The sequence below is a fragment of the Oncorhynchus tshawytscha genome, linkage group LG02, assembly GCF_018296145.1.
Source record: "Oncorhynchus tshawytscha isolate Ot180627B linkage group LG02, Otsh_v2.0, whole genome shotgun sequence".
NCBI classification, from domain to species: domain Eukaryota; kingdom Metazoa; phylum Chordata; class Actinopteri; order Salmoniformes; family Salmonidae; genus Oncorhynchus; species Oncorhynchus tshawytscha.
Window position 1 is genome coordinate 65,009,569 of NC_056430.1, and position 19,039 is coordinate 65,028,607.

Below are 19,039 nucleotides of genomic sequence, written 5' to 3' on the forward strand. Positions count from 1 at the left end.
ATTAACCTTTTAATATGGACCCAAACAAGTTTTGCTTTAACATTGAATATGGAACAAGCATCGCTTATTACCATACAATATATAATTTAATAGTGGAGACATGCAAAATCGAATTTCAAATGAAAAAACACATCAATGGCATTCATTTATTAAATAAATAAAATTTAAATAAAAATTGTATGCCTCTTTTCTATTTGCAGCCTTCTGATTTAAATACCAAAATAAACTTTTTCCACTGGCTAATAATTTTACAAATAAAATGATAATAAATCAATCAACCATTCAAGCCCATGCCTTGTAGCAAGAAAAAGTGCATAAAGAAAACGTTAATTATTGCACACTGGTTTAATCTGATGTGCCCAAGCCAGATACCTGGCATCTCTTCTTGGATGCTAGTTCATCAATGTCTGGGCTCAAGCTCTGAGCTGAAGAAATCCTCAGTATCGAGCGAAGATGTTCATCAGTCAGACGTCTCCTGTGAGTTGTTTTGGTCATCTTCATCGAGGAGAAAAGTTGCTCGCATAGATAAGTGCTGCCGAACATGGAGAGCATCTGAGCAGCTTGGGTGCGGAGCTGAGGCATTGTGTCAGGGATGAACCGTGGAAACTGTGCGGCGCCCACAGCATCATACTTTGACTTCAGCGTGTCGTTGCACTGGAGTTCAATCAGCTCCATTTGGATGTTGGTTGGTGCATTTTCCACATCAACTGCGAAGGGATTACTAAGCAGTTCAAACTTGCATTTCTGGGCATCGAAGTCGGCAAATCGCCGGCTAAACTCAGCGGCGAGAACACTGAGTTTTTCAGCAAACTGTGCGCATGGGAACACGGCGGTAGAGATCTGCGTTTTTATGGATTGGCAGCAGGGAAAATGGCAAGGGTTTCCTTGCAGCATCTGATTCTCCCACAGGCACAGTTTAGTTTTGAAGGCCCTCACTGCAGCGTACATGTCTGTGATGATGCGCCCCCGCCCCTGAAGCTGCAGGTTCAGCGCATCGAGATGGCTCGAGATGTCACAGAGAAAGGCCAGCTCACACAGGAACTTTTGCTCCCGGAGCTCCCGGGCTTTGGCACACAGTGCTTCCTGATGTATGATGCAGTGGTAAACAGTTAGCTCACCTGCACAGTTCTCTTCCCGCATCTTCTCCCGAACCATGCCCACCAGTCCACTCTTTTTACCGCACATCGCTGGCGCACCATCTGTCGTTAATCCAACGAGTTTATCCCACGGCAGCTTTATTTCAGTTACACATTTGGAAACCTCCTCAAAGATTTCCTTTCCTGTGGTTGTGCCATGCATTGATTTGAATCCTAATAGCTCCTCCGTAACACACAGATTTGAGTCCACTCCACGGATGAAGACTGACAGCTGAGCAGTATCAGATGCGTCGCAGCTCTCATCCACAGCGAGGGAGAACGCAACAAAATCTTTTCCCTTTTCCATCAGCTGGTCATACAGATTGGTGGCAAGATCACATGTGCGATCAGCTACTGTGTTCCTGCTCAGGCTCACGTTTGAAAATGCTTGTTTTTTCTCTGGGCATACGAGGTCACAAACCTTCATCATGCACTTTTTCATGAACTCTCCCTCATTAAAGGGCCGGGCTGATTTTGCGATCTCTGCTGCCACTATATAACTAGCCTTTACAGCAGCCTCGCTTTGTGATGTGGCTTTTTTAAACATATTCTGTTGTGAAACCAAACTTCTTTTCATCTCCTCTACTTTCTGGCTCCTTTGAGTCATGTCCAGGTCCTTGTATTTGTCATGGTGTTTCGTTTCATAGTGTCGTCTAATGTTGTACTCCTTACTTACAGCCACGTTGACTCCACAAACAAGACAAACAGGTTTGTCTTTTACATATGTAAACAGATATTCTGCCTCCCACTTGTCCAGAAAGCTCCTGTTTTCTGCCTTTCTTTTCGCCATTTTTGGGAAGGGTTAGCTCGCTGACAGTTGTAGCGTCTATGTTGCTATGACTACTGTCACAGAGGAGAGAGCGTTTCTGGGTCCTGTCCTGATTGGCGCGCGAAAACAGCAGAGCATTATGGGATTCGTAGTATTAGTGGTGAATGCGCTGTATAATACCGGCGGGCCAGCTCTAGTAGTAATTTGGTATTGTCTCGCGGGCCAAATATAATTACCCCGCGGGTCAAATTTGGCCCACGGGCCAGAGTTTGACACCCATGCTTTACACGGATCAGTTGTCCTGGTCCCTTTGCAGAAAAACAGCCCCAAAGTATGTTTCCACCCCCATGCTTCACAGTAGGTATGGTGTTCTTTGGATGCAACTCAGCATTCTTTGTCCTCCAAACACAACGAGTTGAGTTTTTACCAAAAAGTTATATTTTGGTATCATCTGACCATATGACATTCTCCCAATCTTCTTCTGGATCATCCAAATGCCCTCTAGCAAACTTCAGACGGGCCTGGACATGTACTGGCTTAAGCAGGGGGACACGTCTGTCACTGCAGGATTTGAGTCCCTGGCGGCGTAGTGTGTTACTGATGGTAGGCTTTGTTACTTTGGTCCCAACTCTCTGCAGGTCATTCACTAGGTCCCCCCGTGTGGTTCTGGGATTTTTGCTCACCGTTCTTGTGATCATTTTGACCCCACGGGGTGAGATCTTGCGTGGAGCCCCAGATCGAGGGAGATTGTCAGATGTCTTGTATGTCTTCCATTTCCTAATAATTGCTCCCACAGTTGATTTCTTCAAACCAAGCTGCTTAACTATTGCAGATTCAGTCTTCCCAGCCTGGTGCAGGTCTACAATTTTGTTTCTGGTGTCCTTTGACAGCTCTTTGGTCTTGGCCATAGTGGAGTTAGTAGTGTGACTGTTTGAGGTTGTGGAAGGTGTCTTTTATCCTGATAACAAGTTCAAACAGGTGCCATTAATACAGGTAACAAGTGATGGACAGAGGAGCCTCTTAAAGAAGAAGTTACAGGTCTGTGAGCTTGTTTGTAGGTGACCAAATACTTATTTTCCACCATAATTTGCAAATAAATTCATTGAAAATCCTACAATGTGATTTTCGGGATTTTTTTCTCATTTTGTCTGTCATAGTTGAAGTGTACCTATGATGACAATTACAGGCCTCAATCATCTTTTTAAGTGGGAGAACTTGCACAATTGGTGGCTGACTAAATACTTTTTTGCCCCACTGTATGCAAGTATAATTTCTTTATATTTTTTATTATTAATTTGCATTAAAAATGCATAAAAACCTGTTTTTGCTTGTCCTTATGTGGTATTATGTGTAGATTGATAAGAAAAAAAATGTGATAATTGTAAAAATCTAACTAACAAAATGTGGGAAAAGTCAAGGGGTCTGAATACTTTCCGAAGGCACTGTATATAATTTACACACACACAGCTCAGAGAGGCCCAGCTCATGAGCTTCATCAGTAGCATATTTGAATTTAGAATGGAAAATGAACACTGAATGTCAGTGCAATAAATGAGTGTATCAAACCAAATCTATTAATTCTCTAACCAAACCGAATAATTTCAAACTAAAACATATTGTTCCCGTATCATATCAGAGCCCATGTATCTAGATACCTATCGAATCATCTTGAAAGGAAAAGAAGCACATCCCTAATGTATTTATGTATATGTGGTTGAGTTTGCGATGTAAGACACATTTCCTGAAAGGGACACACAAAGAATTAAGAAATAATTTGAAGATGTATGATGCTGATCAAGCCTACGTTGTCCCTGAATACTGATCTAAGGTCAGTTTAGTATTTTTTTTATACCTTTAAATGGTTAATGGGACAGGTTTATGGGTAATTGATTCTAGATCTGCACTTGGGGGTTATTCTATTGCCTCTCCTTAGTCTATGTAATGGAACAGAACAGTTCATCCAAACATCAGGAAATAAATCTATTCAAAAATACAGATGTAACAAGCACATACCTTTGAGCGACATCCATTGGTCCATGCCCACTTTCTCAAAATGCTATTCACCCTAGCTTTAGGAGTAACATCCTTATTGGAAAAAAGTGTTAACATTTCCTTGTCCTTCGTCTTCTGTTTACGGATGGCCTTTGATTCAGGTCCAAACGTTTCCATAGCAAGAGCAGCTTTTTTTCCCGGCAATCTGTTCCTCTATGATGTCCGGCTCCATCCTCTTACGAAGGAGCTCCAGGTAATCCCCACTGAGCTCCACAGGATCTCCATCAATGTCCCTATCTGTGTCTGGGGAGAAGGGACCACTGCTACCCCTCAATGAGCCTTTGCTCCAGTCTCTGGATGATGGGTAGATGATGTAGCTCATAGCAGAGCAAGCACCATACTCCTTCCCACCTTCTCTAGTTCGCCTCATGCTGCAGTATTCACTGTAGGGCTCTCGGGGCATAGCCTGGCCATTGTCTCTCTTCTCAAAGCTATCATCCCATTGCCCTAAGCTCGGTTCTAAATACTCCCTCTGACTGCATGTCTCTGGTTCTCCATACTCCATCCGCTGACAGCATGTCTCTGGTTCTCCATTCTCCCTCTGGTGACTCCATGTCTCTGGTTCTCCATTCTCCCTCTGGTGACTGCATGTCTCTGGTTCTCCATTCTCCCTCTGGTGACTGCATGTCTCTGGTTCTCCATACTCCATCCGCTGACTGCATGTCTCTGGTTCTCCATTCTCCCTCTGGTGACTGCATGTCTCTGGTTCTCCATACTCCATCCGCTGACTGCATGTCTCTGGTTCTCCATACTCCATCCGCTGACTGCATGTCTCTGGTTCTCCATTCTCCCTCTGGTGACTGCATGTCTCTGGTTCTCCATTCTCCCTCTGGTGACTGCATGTCTCTGGTTCTCCATACTCCATCCGCTGACTGCATGTCTCTGGTTCTCCATTCTCCCTCTGGTGACTGCATGTCTCTGGTTCTCCATACTCCATCCGCTGACTGCATGTCTCTGGTTCTCCATTATCCCTCTGGTGACTGCATGTCTCTGGTTCTCCATTCACCATTTGCTGACTGCATGTCTCTGGTTCTCCATTCGCTGACTGCATGTCTCTGGTTCTCCATTCTCCCTCTGGTGACTGCATGTCTCTGGTTCTCCATTCTCCATCCGCTGACTGCATGTCTCTGGTTCTCCATTCTCCCTCTGGTGACTGCATGTCTCTGGTTCTCCATACTCCATCCGCTGACTGCATGTCTCTGGTGCTCCATTCTCCCTCTGGTGACTGCATGTCTCTGGTTCTCCATACTCCATCCGCTGACTGCATGTCTCTGGTTCTCCATTATCCCTCTAGTGACTGCATGTCTCTGGTTCTCCATTATCCCTCTGGTGACTGCATGTCTCTGGTTCTCCATTCTCCCTCTGGTGACTGCATGTCTCTGGTTCTCCATACTCCCTCTGGTGACTGCATGTCTCTGGTTCTCCATACTCCCTCTGGTGACTGCATGTCTCTGGTTCTCCATTCTCCCTCTGGTGACTGCATGTCTCTGGTTCTCCATACTCCCTCTGGTGACTGCATGTCTCTGGTTCTCCATACTCCCTCTGGTGACTGCATGTCTCTGGTTCTCCATACTCCCTCTGGTGACTGCATGTCTCTGGTTCTCCATACTCCCTCTGGTGACTGCATGTCTCTGGTTCTCCATACTCCCTCTGGTGACTGCATGTCTCTGGTTCTCCATACTCCCTCTGGTGACTGCATGTCTCTGGTTCTCCATACTCCCTCTGGTGACTGCATGTCCCTGGTTCTCCATACTCCCTCTGGTGGCTGCATGTTTCTGGATCCATTATGCCAAGGTGCCTGAGCTGGGCTGATACTCCAGGTTCACTGCAGAGAATAAAGTGGTGGTGAACTGTACTGTGTGTCTGGGTGACAACTATAACATTAAGTATGTTATGAATATAAACATGTCTGTCGTTGATGATGTACACTGCTCAAAAACATAAAGGGAACACTAAAATAACACATCCTAGATCTGAATGAATGAAATATTCTTATTAAATACTTTTTCTTCACATAGTTGAATGTGCTGACAACAAAATCACACAAAAATGATCAATGGAAATCAAATGTATCAACCCACGGAGGTCTGGATTTGGAGTCACACTCAAAATTAAAGTGGAAAACAACACTACTAAACGATCCAACTTTGATGTAATGTCCTTAAAACAAGTCAAAATGAGGCTTAGTAGTGTGTGTGGCCCCCACGTGCCTGTATGACCTCCCTACAATGCCTGGGCATGCTCCTAATGAGGTGGCGGATGGTCTCCTGAGGGATCTCCTCCCAGACCTGGACAAAAGCATCCGCCAACTCCTGGACAGTCTGTGGTGCAACGTGGCATTGGTGGATGGAGCGAGACATGATGTCCCAGATGTGCTCAATTGGATTCAGCTCTGGGGAACGGACGGGCCAGTCCATAGCATCAATGCCTTCCTCTTGCAGGAACTGCTGACACACTCCAGCCACATGAGGTCTAGCATTGTCTTGCATTAGGAGGAACCCAGGGCCAACCGCACCAGCATATGGTCTCACAAGGGGTCTGAGGATCTCATCTCGGTACCTAATGGCAGTCAGGCTACCTCTGGCGAGCACATGGAGGGCTCGCCCCCCAAAGAAATGCCACCCCACACCATGACTGACCCACCGCCAAACCGGTCACGCTGGAGGATGTTGCAGGCAAGCAGAACGTTCTCCACGGCGTCTCCAGACTGTCACATGTGCTCAGTGTGAACCTGCTTTCATCTGTGAAGAGCACAGGGCGCCAGTGGCGAATTTGCCAATCTTGGTGTTCTCTGGCAAATGCCAAATGTTCTGCATGCTGTTGGGCTGTAAGCACATCCCCCACCTGTGGACGTCAGGCCCTCATACCACCCTCATGGAGTCTGTTTCTGACCGTTTGAGCAGACACATGCACATTTGTAGCCTGCTGGAGGTCATTTTGCAGGGCTCTGGCAGTGCTCCTCCTGCTCCTCCTTGCACAAAGGCGGAGGTAGCGGTCCTGCTGCTGGGTTGTTGCCCTCCTACACGTCTCCTAATGTACTGGCCTGTCTCCTGGTAGTGCCTCCATGCTCTGGACACTACGCTGACAGACACAGCAAACCTTCTTGCCACAGCTCGCATTGATGTGCCATCCTGGATGAGCTGCACTACCTGAGCCACTTGTGTGGGTTGTAGACTCCGTCTCATGCTACCACTAGAGTGAAAGCACCACCAGCATTCAAAAGTGACCAAAACATCAGCCAGGAAGCATAGGAACTGAGAAGTGGTCTGTGGTTTCCACCTGCAGAACCACTCCTTTATTGGGGGTGTCTTGCTAATTGCCTATAATTTCCACCTGTTGTCTATTCCATTTGCACAACAGCATGTGAAATTTATTGTCAATCAGTGTTGCTTCCTAAGTGGACAGTTTGATTCACAGAAGTGTGATTGACTTGGAGTTACATTGTGTTGTTTAAGTGTTCCCTTTATTTTTTTGAGCAGTGTATTTGATGCTCTTTGCCCAGATATGCATGTTCAAGGCAAGATATAAGGACTCAAACTAATTAACAGGCTTCTAACGAACAAGTTCCAATATATAGGTAGTTGCATTTGACTTATATAATGCTAACCCGCTTGTAAGATATTGTTTTGAATGTCAGCTGAAATGCGCTAGTTAGTGATGTAATTTTCAGTGCAGGCCCACATATAGCTTGCTAGCTATAAATAGTGTAAATGTAAGCATGACAGGTAGGGGAATATCAACAAATATCTAAAATAGCCACATCGAAAGTCACGTGGCCACTTAAAAGGCGCAAGCGTTGCTGTAATTGTTGTTTTACCTCCAGTCTGCCCCTGCTGCTACCCTCGCGCAGGGCTTTATGTGTTCGCGTCTCATTCTGGATCTTGAGGGTTCAAACAACATGCATGCACACAACCAGAGTCAGAAAATTCTGAGTGCTTTGACTTGGAAATACTATTGTATATAGTTACATTTGTTAGAACGGCAACTGATCAAACAATAAACTCGTTTCCTGGCCCCTGCTTCTAGTTAAATTATTATAGCTTCATAGGATCAAAAATCCAATACTGCCACCAATAGGCCTGCGAAAGTGCATGGAATTGTCTAATACAAAACCAATGGAAGTTGTCCCTGAAAAGGAATGTGAAGCTCAATGGGTTGAAGTTAATTTGAAATATGATACACTACACACTTACAATAGACCGAATATTTTATTCAATTACATATTTACAAAGTGAAAGATCTATAGAAATAGGAGGGCTGACTGCACTGGGGAATGAAACATGGGCAGTTCTTACTTTTAGCTATCAGGCATGACAACTTACAAACATAATGCCATCAATAGCATTTTCATCGCATTGATACACATGTACTATATCTAGGGCCAGGAATTTTTCTTGACCACATGACCAGACCAAATAAACTCCACGCCCTAATTTGGTTTAGAACAGGTAAAATGTCTCTGGCAGCCAAATACTCCATCTAATTGCAGTACGGTTCTAGAAACATCAAGCCATCTACTTTCATATGCAAAATGTACACTTACTCTGTTATTTAAGCAATAAGGCCCGAGGAGTTGTGGTATATGGCCAATATACCAGGGCTAAGGACTGTTCTTAAGCACGACGCAACACGGAGTGCCTGGACACAGCCCTTAGCCGTGGTATATTGGCCCTTACATCACAAACCCCAGAGGAGCCTTATTGCTATTATAAACTGGTTACCAATGTAATTAGAGCAGTAAAACTAAATGTTTAGTCATACCCATGGTATATGGTCTGATATACCATGGCTTTCAGCCTATCAGAATTCAGGCCTCAAACCACCCAGTTAATAAAACCGGTTTTAACAGTTGCAGCCGACAGCATCTTTCAGTGACAACGAGTTTGTGGTGTCCATCTTCCGTTTACACACAGGGTTTTGGAGATGCAGTTCGGTAATTAGCAAAGGTAGTCGGCTCCGTCTTCCATCCGTTTTCCGTAAACAAGCACTGTAACATGGAAATATGGCCGTGTGGGAACCCTAACCCAATAAATGTGCATTTTTGTCCAACGCTGATATGAAAGATAGTTCCTTATGTTCCAAAATCAGGCCGCAAGCGATGCGTGTTAACGTTTAGTGCAAGGGACGGGGCTCTTAATTAAACTCCCCCGGCAAGAAGATACTATCATCAATAGGCGCTAAAGGTACTTAGCATGTATGAATGTGCTAAACCCTACCCATACACCACACACAATATCAATAAGTTAACACTGAAAATAAATTCAATACGAAGCATTTAAGGATGAGGCTAAACTTTAACAAATATTTTTTTAGTGATTACAAATCTATTAAATGGTTGATAGGTAAGAATGTAAGCCAACTGATGTCCATAGGGTCTGGATGAGTCAGCAGCAGGTTCTATTCTAGTGTGCGATGAGCTCATGATGCCAAGTGAAGATCTGCAGAATAGAGAAATAGTTGAGACGAATGACTCGCTATAGAATACAATCGTTCTCTTGAAACAGATGTATTTCTGGTGCTTTTACTTACAACAGCTAGCCATCCTTTGAGGCTGTGTTAGGCATGCCCATCTTCAGGTTGAACTCTTCAAGCTGAGGAACATTTAAGAAATTCAATGTCATTAAAAGGCATTTTGCCGTAACAAGGACAAAAATGTGGATGAATGGTGAACGCTAAGTTATAGGTAGACAAAAGGTCAACATACCCCGGTTTTCACTAAGATTCATTCAGATTACCCAAGGGAGAACTTCACTTCCATACCAAAGACATTCATTCCAACTACTACAATAAAATAGTAAAAAAAAAAAAAAGCACCAACCTTATTTTTCCTTCATTAATTCTCATGCCACTGGTTGTTTCTCCCCTTGTCTCCTTCTTAGCCTCTGGCTCAGAGAGAAAGCCAGGGCCCGTTATAGCCACTTTCTCCACAGGGTCTGCTAGCAGTTTCTCACCATCTATAATTGCATCGTCCTCTCCTTCTCGGTCTTTCTCAGCCTTTGGTTCCAAGAGGACCTGAGGGCCCTTTACAGACACTATCGCCACATGATCTACAAGTAGTTTCTCCTCTTCTAACATAGTTTCTTCCTCTCTTTCTGGTTCTTTGTTGGGCCCTGGTTCAGGGGGAAGCCCAGAGTCATTTGTAGCCACTTGAGGAACCCCTTTTTCTAATGTGTCTGCAAGCAGTTCCTCCCCTTCTGTCATTCCTCCCCCCCCTTCAATCGTGGGTGCTGGTTCAGAAATGGCCTCAGTGCCTTCAGCAGCTGCTTTTGCCTTTGCCAGTTTCCCCCTTGTCAAATAGGTTCTGTGTACCCTTATGAATATCCCTGGGTAGTATATACCTCCTTTTTCCTCTAGTGTTTTCTTTTTTTTCTTTTTCTTGGGCCATGGTTCAGAGGGGTTCCCAGAGTCCTTTGCAGCCTCTAGAAGAGGCACTTTTTCCTTAGTGTCTACCAATGGTCTCTTCCCTTTGTACTGGAAAGCCTTTTTCCTCCTCTTTGCAAAATGCTTCTTCTTCCCTTTTATCTTGCACTGATGCCTCTTTAGACGTCTCATTAGAATCTTCATGAAGATACCTGGATACAACTTCTTTTTCTTGGGGCCCATTTCAGAGGGGGGCGCAGTGTCCATTGCAGTCACCTGAGGAGCCACTTTCTCTGCAGCATCAGCATGTAGTTTCTCGCCTTCTGGTTCTTTCTTAGGCCCTGTTTCAGATGGTGCCTCCAAATTATTTGCAGCTTCCTGAGGAACCACTTCTTCAGAAGTGTCAGCATGTAGTTTCTCACCTTCTGGTTCTTTCTTAGGCCCTGTTTCAGATGGTGCCTCCAAATTATTTGCAGCTTCCTGAGGAACCACTTCTTCAGAAGTGTCAGCATGTAGTTTCTCACCTTCTGGTTCTTTCTTAGGCCCTGTTTCAGATGGTGCCTCCAAATTATTTGCAGCTTCCTGAGGAACCACTTCTTCAGAAGTGTCAGCATGTAGTTTCTCCCCGTCTTTCTTGGGCTCCGGTTCAAAGGGGAAGTGAGGGGCCACTTTCCCTGCTGCTTCTGCAAGCAATCGCTTTCTTTTGCGCTGGTGAACCTTATTCCTCCTCTTCGCAAGCCGTTTCAAATAATACTGGAACTTCCTTAGATGACTGTGATAACTCTTCATGAATATACCTGTGAAGAATATATTGTTTCTCCCCTTTGCTTTAATCTTGGACCCTGGTTCGGGGGGAGACTTCTTTGTCGCTATCTGAGTGGTCAAAACCGCGGGGGACTTCTTTGTCACCATCTGACAGGACACTTTCCCTCGGGCATGCTTCTGTGTCTTTTTCCTGCGGTTTCTAGTGGGTTGGATGTATGTGCATCTCTGATTTAAGACTGCTCGAGTGCTGGCAGGCTGGGTGTATGTGTACGTCTGGTTTAAGGCTGTGGTACCATTAGAGTAATATTGGGGGAAGTTGGTGTAGGGTGGATACCCAGGGGGGTTAGGTTGGCGGGGCTTGTTACTAGGCAGCATGGCACCAGCTGGCATGATTCCAGGAAGCATGGTACCAGGGGCATGATACCAGGGGGCATGATACCAGGGGGCATGATACCAGGGGGCATGGTACCAGCGGGATAACCCCACCCTGGAGGGAAGGCCATGGTGTAGGGGCTGCTGTGGTATGCCATATACTGAGAGTACTGGGTGGTGGAGTAGGTAGCCATCATAGATACATGGGGATGAGAAACAGGGAATATAGGGTCCATGGAGTATGAGTAGAGCTCAATGGAGCGTTCCCTGGACTCATCCCCATACATGTCCCTCTCAGATCTCTCGCTGTCCCAGTCTCTGGTCCTAGAACATTTGTCTCCGTCTCTGGTCCTTTGCAGCCACCTGTCTATATCCTTGGCTATCTCTCGTTTTCTGTCTCTCTCAGATCTATATCTGTCCCGGTCTCTCACTTTGTCCCGGTCTCTCTCTCGGCCTCCGTCTCTGCTTTTCTCTGAGTCTCTGTCCCCGTCTCTCTCAGATCTGTATCTGCCCCCGTCTCTCCTAGATCTGTCCCGGTCCCCCTCTCGGCCTCCGTCCCAGTCCTCCTCTGGGTCTCTGTCCCAGTCTTTATCTCTGTTCCTTTCTGATCTGTTTGTTTCTCTGACTACCGGTATGTCCTTGTCTCTCTCTCTGGTACTAGAGTGTCTGTGCCCGTCTCCCTTTCGATTTCTCTCAGATCTGTCTCTTTCTCTGTCCTTGTCTCTGGTACTAGAGCATCTTTGCCTGCATCTCTCTCTCGCAGGACTTTCCCCTTCTCTGGCTCTGTCCCTTTTCAAGTCTCCCATCTTTCCATATAGCCTATCATTGGTCCTGTCTGTCAGCCGACCCAACTCCTCAACCCCCAAGTCCAGCCCAACAATCTCCAGCAGGGTCTGCATCCGCTCGTACCGCTGCTCATCCTCAAGCCTCACCTTCTTCTCCTCAACTGGAGAAGACTTGGATCTACTGCTGGAGTCAACATGACCCTCGAGCAGAGTCGGCCAAACTTGAGGTACCTCCTCACCCACAATGAGTAGCTCATTTTCGTCGTTGACTATCTTTGAGAGCTTGTTGAGGTCCACACCTTCATTGAGGACATTGAGGAAGCGCTGGAAGCCTGTGGCTGCTATGTCTTTCCCCTGTGTCCTGAGAGAGTGAACTGGCCTCTGAATGGTTGGATTATGTTGTTTATCATTAGCGACCACCTAACAGGAAACATGAAGAAATATAAACAAACTAGTGCTGGGCGATTAACCAACATTTTGATTATGTTCAATTATTTGAATACCATTTCGTTCAGTTTTTTTCTATGAGCTCAATGCGCACATCGCACAATTTCTCAAGATATCAGATCCAGCCTGAACTGTGTGATGTAGTAGGGAATTGTAGTTTCCAACAGGCCAATATTATTCATGGTTTAGCGCATAAAATGTGGTAATTAACTACAATGACCATAATCCATTGCACATCTACTTGCACATCTACTAGCACTAAAACAAACAAAATGTGTTAGATCAGCACCGCGCCATCAAATGTTGCTTCATTTACATTTCGCTTATGTGTGAATTTCACACTACATTTGTGTTATCATGGGCTTGCTATGTTCATCTGATTGTCACAACGAATGTATTTGGTTGCATTTTGTCAAATGCATTTTACTCAGAATGAGTCATTCTGCAATGATTGGCTTTTAGCTGGCTAGCTATGCTACAAGTCCATCTAAATGACTGTTCGCATGCTAGGTAGCAATTGATGCATCAGGTGGCTGACAGGGATAACACTAATATAGCCATGACATTTTAGAAAAAAACTATACTTATAAGAACACAAAAAATATTATGAAGCGTACAAGTAAGTAGGCACTTCATATCCTGCGTATTTGGAATGGGTGTCAATGGGAGAAATCAATTGCATTAATCGGGGGCCATGGTTTTCTTGACTTCCTTATGATACTTTTGCCCATCTCTATGTTTTGTGATGGCATCATACCTCATTGTTGGGAGAGCGTCGTTGGTTCATTAAACCCTTCACTCTCAGTCTCAGAGGATGGGCCTCTTCATTTTCTAGGGGAGCGCTAATCATCAGCTCCAATGCTCGCATCTTGTTTTGTTTCTTCAGCTTGGCAGGGGTATCCTAGAGGAAAATAGAGACAATATTTTACTATGTGTAATGCAGTTGTCTCTGAATAGTGATCCAAGGTCAGTTTTTATTTACCCCAGACTCTTAATGGCTTTGGGTAACTGATCTTAGAACTGTGTTTGGAGAAAAGTCCATGTAGAAGAAAATCAGAATCCAAACATCAGGAAAGATCTGATGGTCATCCTGATGAAGGATGCTGTAGTCACAACGCATTGGTGGATTTCTTATTTTTGCTATGCATGAGACAAACAAAGGCTTTTAAATGTTTTACGCTACACGCTAGTACCTGGATTATTGGCACAAAGGCTTTTTTGGCATTGTTTACAATCCATCAACTTCTTTTGGATCTATCAAGGAAAATGTATTTATTGAGGTCGACTCAGAATTTTATGAAATTCAACCCATTAATTGAAATTTGAATTCAAATTGTTTATAAGCAGAATTTAAAATAAATTAAACTTGACATATGCGTCTCAAAACCTCACCTGACACCTCTTACTAAAGAATACAGATACCATTTTAAATGTTAGTGTGATTATAACTCAATGATGTCAAACAGTATTTTGTTTGTATTTTTGTCATGAAATGTTCACTTCCATTCTGGAGTGTTTAATCTAATGCATTCTGAGAAATGTATGTTTTTCTATCTTTACATTGAATAAGACATAAAGTGAATGATTCATAATTAGAGACAACCTACATAACTAGCTTTGAATATCTCCAGACCACTATAATTATAACTCGTTTTAGGAGGATGAGTTTAAAAAAGGAAGTGTTTGAAGAACATGTTCAGCCCAGGGGTCTAGCAGTATAGTCCTTACCCACCTTGCGTCTTATTTCCCGACCCTAGACTGTGCCTGTTTGGTGACACTTTTCCCACGTCGGAGGGACTTTCCGTGGTTGGTAGACGGTTGATTCGCCGAGCAGTGCCCAGAAAATAATTCAATTCAATTGATGGATTCTACCCCCCTTCCTTCCAAATCAAACATGGATTCCAATTTCTGTTATTGCTTTGCACGCACACCTCTGTTTCCCACCTGTTTGGCCTAACTAATCAGCCTCGCAATACGGGCGACGTGCTGCAACAGACAGGAAGTAGAAATGGAGTGTGTGCGAGCAAACATTTGAGCAAACATTGAAATCCATCTTTGATTAATAGTAATTTCAGCGTGACTTAACTTGAACGCACGAAGACTGAATGCCACAAGACAGAACGTTAAATAAATGTACTTACACGTTATTAACTGTATACATGACGGCGAGCTTGTAGGGCTACAACATGTCAAACAGTATTGGTCACCATACATGATGTCAACATGAACATAACGATCTAGAGAAAAAATTAAGGGGAATTCAACCCAAATCTAGATTTTTGCATGAACTATCCCTTTAATTCTGCTTCCTGTGGGGTGTGACCAATTCAAATCAAAAACTTATGGGAATTAATGACCAATTACCAATTCAGAATTGAACCCAACCCTGATTAATAAATACAGAACTAATTAGGTACATACCTTACGCAGTAGGTACCGTACCGGTGTTCTTCTGAGCTTACTCAGAATGTCCAGCACCCTCCGTTTAAGAGGTAGGCATATGCGTGACGACTGGTCCGCGACATTACTGTATCTTTGGAATGTTGTATCATTTACCTTCCTCTGTTTAGACATGCCCTTCGCTGTTGCGGATGCAGCCTGTGTTTCAGGCATGTCCTCAGCTCTGCGTTTAACTTTTTGCAGAGCAAGAACAGCTTTCTTGTGAGCTATCTTTTCCTCTATGACCTTCAACTCCTTCTTCTTACGAGCGAGTTCCAGGTCCTCCACACTGAGCACCACAGGATCTCCATCAATGTCCCTATCTGTGTCTGGGGAGAAGGGACCACTGCTACCCTTCAATGAACCTTTGCTCCAGTCTCTGGATGATGGGTACATGATGTAGCTCATAGCAGAGGAAGCACCATACTCCTTCCCACCTTCTCTAGTTCGCCTCATGCTGGAGTATTCACTGTAGGGCTCTCGGGGCATAGCCTGGCCATTGCCTCTCTTCTCAAAGCTATCGTCCCATTGTCCTGAGCTCGGTCCTCCGTACTCCCTCCGCCGACTGTACCTCTCAGGTTCTTCATACTCCCTCCTCTGACTGCATGCCTTTGGTTCTCTATACTCCCTCTGGTGACTGTGCTTCTCTGGATCCATTCTGCCAAGGTGCCTGAGCTGGGCTGATACTCCAGGTTCACTGCAGAGAATAAAGAGGTGGTGAACTGTACTGTGTGTCTGGGTGACAACTATATAAACACTAACGTTAAGTATGTGATGAATATAAACATGTTTGCTGTTGATTATGGATGTATTAGATGTCATTTGCCCATAAATGCACATTTAAGGCAAGACATCACTAAGGACTCAAACGAATTAACAGGCTTCTAAACAAACAAGTTACGTTCCAATATATACAGTTGAAGTCGGAAATTTACTTACACTTAGGTTGGAGTCATTAAAACTCGTTTTTCATCCACTCCACAAATTTCTTGTTAATAAACTATAGTTTTGGCAAGTCGGTTAGGACATCGACTTTGTGCATGACAAGTAATTTTTCCAACAATTGTTTACAGACAGATTATTTCACTGTATCACAATTCTATTGGGTCAGAAGTTCACATACACTAAATTGACTGTGCCTTTAAACAGCTTGGAAAATTCCAGAAAATTATGTCATGGCTTTAGAAGCTTCTGATAGGGTAATTGACATCATTTGAGTCAATTAGAGGTGTACCTGTGGATGTATTTCAAGGCCTACCTTCAAACTCAGTGCCTCTTTGCTTGACATCATGGGAAATTCAAAAGAAATCAGCCAAGACCTCAGAAAAGAAATTGTAGGCCTCCACAAGTCTGGTTCATCCTTGGGAGCAATTTCCAAACGCCTGAAAGCACCATGTTCATCTGTACAAACAATAGTACGCAAGTATAAACACCAAGGGACCACGCAGGCGTCATACTGCTCAGGAATGAGACACGTCCTGTCTCCTAGAGATGAACATACTTTGGTGCGAAAAGTGCAACTCAATCCCAGAACAGCAGCAAAGGACCGTGTGAAGGTGCTGGAGAAAACAGGTACAAAAGTATCTATATCCCCAGTAAAACAAGTCCTATATCGACATAACCTGAAAGGCCGCTCAGCAAGGAAGAAAGAAGCCACTGCTACAAAACCGCCAGACTACGGTTTGCAACCGCACATGGGGACAAAGAAAGTACTTTTTGGAGAAATGTCCTCTGGTCTTGTTACGCACGACTCTATGAAGAGGGAACGCAACACCCTGCTACAACTAAACTCTCTGTGAAGCGAAAAAGGTATGGACTGTAGGTGCGAGTAAAAATGACAACAAGCAGAATGTGGTACCGTTTACAAGGACTTTATTCCTTTACACGGTAATATGGGGAAAAGGGGCTGGACGGAACCAAAGCAAAGAAAGTAAATCTCAAAGCCCCCCCCCCTCTCCTATCTTACCTGCCTACCCACTACTTACCTAATTTAGCACCACCTGGTGCCCTAACCAAAATACAAGGGGTGGTCCGCCCAGGTCTTACCTAGTGTGCCTAGACAGCGATTATGCTACGGGTGTATGTATGCCCGCGGGCCTCTTGCCTAAGCACTCCCTAGGTGCCTTCCCCTTCCCCCCCTGGGAACAAATGAAACAGAATATTAAACAATTTCAAACAAACAAACTAAGAGACAAAGGACATCAAATAAGTTCTATCTGAGCAACAAACTCACAAAACATACCAACTCTCAGCAATGAACTCCCAGCAAAATCAACCTCTAGCAAAATCTCTACAATGACCTCCCAGCAAATCTCTCTAGCAAATCTACCTCCAGCAAAATCCTCTACAAAAAGATCTTCCTCCTGAACAGAACACTGGCTTTTATATAGCTTCTGAAGGAATGGGTAATTGGAGACAGCTGTGTCTTGATGAGGGGGCGGGGTCAGCTCTCCAATTAGCCCTGGAGTCGACCAATCAGCTGCTTGAGGGATTTCAGGAAGCCATTTCCTGAAATAAACACATGCAAATACACAAACTACAACACATAATCTGGGGAACGTAACAGGTCTGATGAAACAAAAATAGAACTGTTTGGCCATAATCACCATCATTCTGTTTGGAGGAAAAATGGGGAGGCTTGCAAGCCAAAGAACATCATCCCAACTGTGAAGCACGGGGGTGGCAGCATCATGTTGTGAGGTTGCTTTGCTGCAGGAGGGACTGGTGCACTTCACAAAATAGATGGCTTCATGAGGAAGAAAATGATGTGGATAATATTGAAGCACCATCTCCAGACATCAGTCAGGAAGTTAATGCTTGGTCGCAAATAGGTTTTCCAAATGGACAATGACCCCAAGCATACTTCCAAAGTTGTGGCAAAATGGCTTAAGGACAACAAGGTCAAGGTATTGGAGTGGCCATCACAAAGCTCTGATCTCAGTCCTATAGACCATTTGTGGGCAGAACTGAAAAAGCGTGTACACGTGTACGAGCAAGGAGGCCTACAAACCTGACTCAGTTACACCAGCGCTGTCAGGAGGAATGGGCTAAAATTCACCCAACGGGGAAACTTGTGGAAGGCTACCTGAAACATTTGACCCAAGTTAAACAATTTAAAGGCAATGCTACCAAATGCTAATTGTAATATGTAAACTTCTGACCCACTGGTTATGTGATGATAAAAAAAAAAGCTGAAATAAATCATTCTCGCTACTATTATTCTGACATTTCACATTCTTAAAATAGTGGTGATCCTAACTGGCCTAAAACTTTTTTTTTTTTAAATTTTTTTTTACGAGGCTTAAATGTCAGGAATTGAGAAAAACAGTTTAAATGTATTTGGCTAAGGCGAATGTTAACTTCCGACTTCCAACTATATGTAGTTGCATTTGTCTTCTATAATAACTTCGCTTGCTTGTACGTTATTGTTCTGAATGTCAGCTGAAATGTGCAAGCGTTAGCCAGCTAACGTTAGCAAATGTTAACTACCTAGCTAGTTTGTAATGTAACTTTCAGAGCAGGCTGGCATATACCTTGCTAGCTAACGTCTGTAAATGCAAGCATGTGAGAATATCGACAAATTCATGAAATTGCCACATTGCACATTTTCCACAATAAGTGGTTGCAAACATTGACTATAGCTAATGGTTGTTTACCTCGATGCTACCCTCGCGCAGGTCTTTGTGTTCACCGTCTCATTCTGGATCTCGTGGTGTCAAACAACTAGCATACCAGTCTCTCTTAAAAATCGGAGTGCTTTGACTTTCATATAAATTGTATAGATTAGGTTAAATTTGTTATAAAGGCAACTGGTCAACCAACAAACTCGTTTCCTGTCTACATCGTCTATTGTTCTATGATTTCCGCTTCATAGGATCTATACTGCCACCAATAGAACGGAGTGCGAAGAGCAT

General features: G+C 44.1%; 1 protein-coding gene across 3 annotated transcripts; it reads right to left on the reverse strand.

The window, feature by feature from the left end:
* Positions 1–8,146: 8,146 nt before the first annotated feature.
* On the reverse strand, positions 8,147–19,007 carry LOC112245579 (uncharacterized protein DDB_G0283697-like). Of its 3 annotated transcripts, XM_042302683.1 has the most exons (7): positions 18,782–19,007; positions 15,108–15,822; positions 13,444–13,587; positions 10,740–12,659; positions 9,776–10,637; positions 9,487–9,548; positions 8,147–9,395 (listed from the first exon to the last, which is right to left on the reverse strand). In XM_042302683.1, exons 2-4 carry the CDS (start codon positions 15,780–15,782, stop codon positions 11,361–11,363), a joined length of 2,118 nt encoding a protein of 705 aa, XP_042158617.1. In that variant the 5' UTR covers positions 15,783–15,822; positions 18,782–19,007; the 3' UTR covers positions 8,147–9,395; positions 9,487–9,548; positions 9,776–10,637; positions 10,740–11,360. The 3 variants fall into 3 exon arrangements, with proteins under 3 accessions (XP_042158617.1, XP_042158618.1, XP_042158615.1); XM_042302684.1 differs by having other exon boundaries at positions 9,776–12,659; positions 15,243–15,822; XM_042302681.1 differs by having other exon boundaries at positions 9,776–12,659.
* Positions 19,008–19,039: the final 32 nt, after the last annotated feature.

Excerpts from the sequence above, each read along its gene's own strand:
- LOC112245579 (XM_042302683.1), bottom strand. The coding sequence starts at position 15,782 with ATGGATCCAGAGAAGCACAGTCACCAGAGGGAGTATAGAGAACCAAAG. Across the intron at positions 13,588-15,107 it reads TACGGTACCTACTGCGTAAG|GATACCCCTGCCAAGCTGAA; the intron begins GTATGTACCTAA and ends ATTTTCCTCTAG. Across the intron at positions 12,660-13,443 it reads GACGCTCTCCCAACAATGAG|GTGGTCGCTAATGATAAACA; the intron begins GTATGATGCCAT and ends GTTTCCTGTTAG.